General features: G+C 44.0%; 1 protein-coding gene across 1 annotated transcript in view; it reads left to right on the forward strand.

Annotated features, from left to right (window-relative positions):
• Window positions 1–2815, forward strand: part of LOC116398808 (utrophin-like) — a 12256-nt gene extending 9441 nt beyond the window's left edge. Inside the window, exons 3-4 of the mRNA XM_031875457.1 lie at window positions 778–1046; window positions 1719–2815. Coding sequence (XP_031731317.1) covers window positions 778–1046; window positions 1719–2024 — 575 coding nt within the window. The 3' untranslated portion in view covers window positions 2025–2815. The remainder of the gene's footprint in view (window positions 1–777; window positions 1047–1718) is intronic.
• Window positions 2816–2920: the final 105 nt, after the last annotated feature.

Raw genomic sequence — 2920 nt, forward strand, 5'->3', positions numbered from 1 at the left:
GTGTGTGTGTGTGTGTGTGTGTGTGTGTGTGTGTGTGTGTGTGTGTGCAGTCTGCATGTGAGGGGAGAGAGGCAAAAAGAGAGGTGCAACAGGTGAAGATGGTAATCCTGTCGCCACCCTGGAGAGGAGACCTTAGACCTCATAAAAGCTGCTCATCTTTCTTTCCAGTTAAAATGGGTATTTGGGGAGCAGTTTCCTCTTCTGCCCGCTCTTTTCATTCCTCTCTGTCTGCATCCTCTGATATGTCACAAATATTCTATCACCCTTTGTATCTCTCTTGGTCACTTTCCTCATGCCTCGGCTGCCTTCACTCCCACCCTCACTGTAATTGACATCCTTGTTTTTTTTCATTACCTCCTGTCCTTCTCTTCTCCCTTCGTCTCTTGAGTTTTCCTTATTGCCCAAGCAGAAATCAAACAAAAGGAAAGTAATGTACAGGAAGATGGAAAACTCCCAAGAAAGGCTTATTCAGTACCTTAGGATGCAATTTAAAAAAAACTTACAGAGCTCTATATTTTATAACCTGTGTATCTTATAAAGACTGACTGGAGAATGGCTCTCTTGCTTTAATCGTAACTTGTATATAAAAGTACAAAAATGGAAACTTCAGGTTTCTGGTGGAGGACATTATATATTCAAGATTGTAGAAAAATATTCCTGCTGATACCATGTAGTGGTATGGAAACTAAGTATACATTAAAGTGTAATGAAAGCTGTCTTTGTCAGGAAGATAACTTACTTCTCCCGTAACCTGTCTTTTCTCTTCTCTTCCTCCAGACCTCACCCCAGAGGAGAAGGCCCGAGGGTTGGCCCGGGCCATCCGCAAGCAGACAGGTGAGGTGATGGAGCGATGGGAGCGACTGAAAGGACACATGGGTGGCTGGCAGAGTCAGGTGGAGCGAGCCTTGGAGCGACTCCAGGAGCTGCAGAGCTCCATGGACCAGCTCGACCTGCGGCTGACTCAGGCAGAGGAGGCCAAAGCTACCTGGCAGCCTGTGGGGGATCTGCTGATCGACTCTCTGCAGGACCACATCGACAAGACCATGGTGAGTCAGACCGACGGCACTGCTGTTGTATACTACTGCCAAAGCACCATAATCGTCAATGCGTCATGTCATGATTTAGATGAGTCGGTCTTGTTTTTTTGCAAATGCCACTCATGTGTGGGGGTGTGTTTTCCCAAGGACACCTGGCCAAAAAAACAAGTAGCACATTTAGTTTACAGGCAGAAAAATTGCTTCCTAAGAAACAGTGGCAGTAAAATAGTCAAAAATAACATTATAATCTGTTACACCACTTCACGTCTTAATGATTGCCTCCCAGTGGTTTGGACAGTCTTGGCCATTTATATCTCCCAATATCCACGCCATGTAAGCATCCACTGTGAATAAATCTATTTATCTATTAACAGTGGAAACACTTGTCCACGGTATCTGACACACACAAAGTACCTATAGGCATTAAGTGTATATTGACAGCCACAACAACAAAACACAATTTAAAACTTGATTCATCTCCAATTAGACGTCATGAGTTCAACACTGTAAGCAAGGAAAAGTCAAACAGCAATTAAGGTGAAACAGAAGATAACCGATGTTCTGTGCATCAAGAACACAAACATCACGATTAAAGTAATTAGACAGCCTAAGTTTATAATAGTGATACAGTTACAACAACATTTTTTTTCACCCTGTCACAACATAAAACTTTCTTTTCAGACCTTCAGAGAGGAGATCGCCCCGTTACGTCAGGATGTGAGAATCGTCAACGAGCTTTCCGCAGAGCTGACACCGTTGGACATCCAGCTCTCCTCCACTGCTGCCAGACAACTGGACCAGCTCGACATGAGATGGAAACTACTGCAGGTAGTTGAAATCCTCCCGAATCACATGCAGATATTGGAGCAGACACGGTTTTCCACACACATCTCGTTCTTGCCTTCTCTTGGGTTATCCACCACCTTTTCATCCTACAGTATTTTGTCCACGCTTGCCCAAATGAATGCTGCTTTCAATATATCTTGATCCTCTTTCTTCCTGTTCTTTCTCCTACTGCCTGTGAGTTTTTATCTTCTCTGTCTTTGACTCTCTCTCTCTCTCTGTTTCTCTCGCTGTGTTCGTGCTGATTTCACTCTTTGTCATCCAGACACACAGGAGACTGAGAGTTGTCCCTCTACCTGTGTACCTGTTTTATTTATACGCAGCCTAGTGCTCACTGCACCACTTTGTCTCTGCACATCAATGGACACTATTCTCACAGAACACCAGTCACATTCTTGGCTCCCTACGCACCTGATTGTCTTTGTCTGATCCGCTGGGGGACTCTCTGAGTTTTTTTTCTCAGAGTGGAGCACGTCTCAGCCCCAGAGGGAAATCCTGGAGTCTGTTTACAAGTCGTCACAAGGAAAGAGAAGAGAAGAGACGTTGGTTTTGAGTTGGGGAGTGAAATCCTCTACGTGAAGTCTACAATTCAAATCTCAGTTCTTTCAGACACGTTCTCCTTATCAAGCAAGGACCATTGTCCCTCTTCTTCATTTGTTTACGCTGTGTCCTCATCAGGCCTAGTTTAAACATCGGCTCTGTTTTTCTTTCAGTGACAAGTTATCTCATCGTTCCTATATCTACCGTACAGGAGCAGAGAAAGGTTGATGTCCGTGGTGCTTACTGCCCAGGACACCAGGCAGCCACAGATAGACCGTGATTTCAAAGACACTGTGATGGAAACTTTTACAGACTTCTTTTGAAGTTTTTCTCGTATGCAGTCATGCAGCATTGTTGCCGAAGATAAATGAGTTGGGACGGAAAAAAACAGAAAAGGGGAGTTACAGTGGGTACGGAAAGTATTCAGACCCCTTTAAATTTTTAACTCTTTGCTTCATTGCAGCCATTTGCTAAAATCAAAAAAGTTCATTTTATTTCTC

This window comes from Anarrhichthys ocellatus, unplaced genomic scaffold (assembly GCF_004355925.1).
Source record: "Anarrhichthys ocellatus isolate YVR2014 unplaced genomic scaffold, GSC_Weel_1.0 scaffold91, whole genome shotgun sequence".
Taxonomy (NCBI): Eukaryota; Metazoa; Chordata; class Actinopteri; order Perciformes; family Anarhichadidae; genus Anarrhichthys; species Anarrhichthys ocellatus.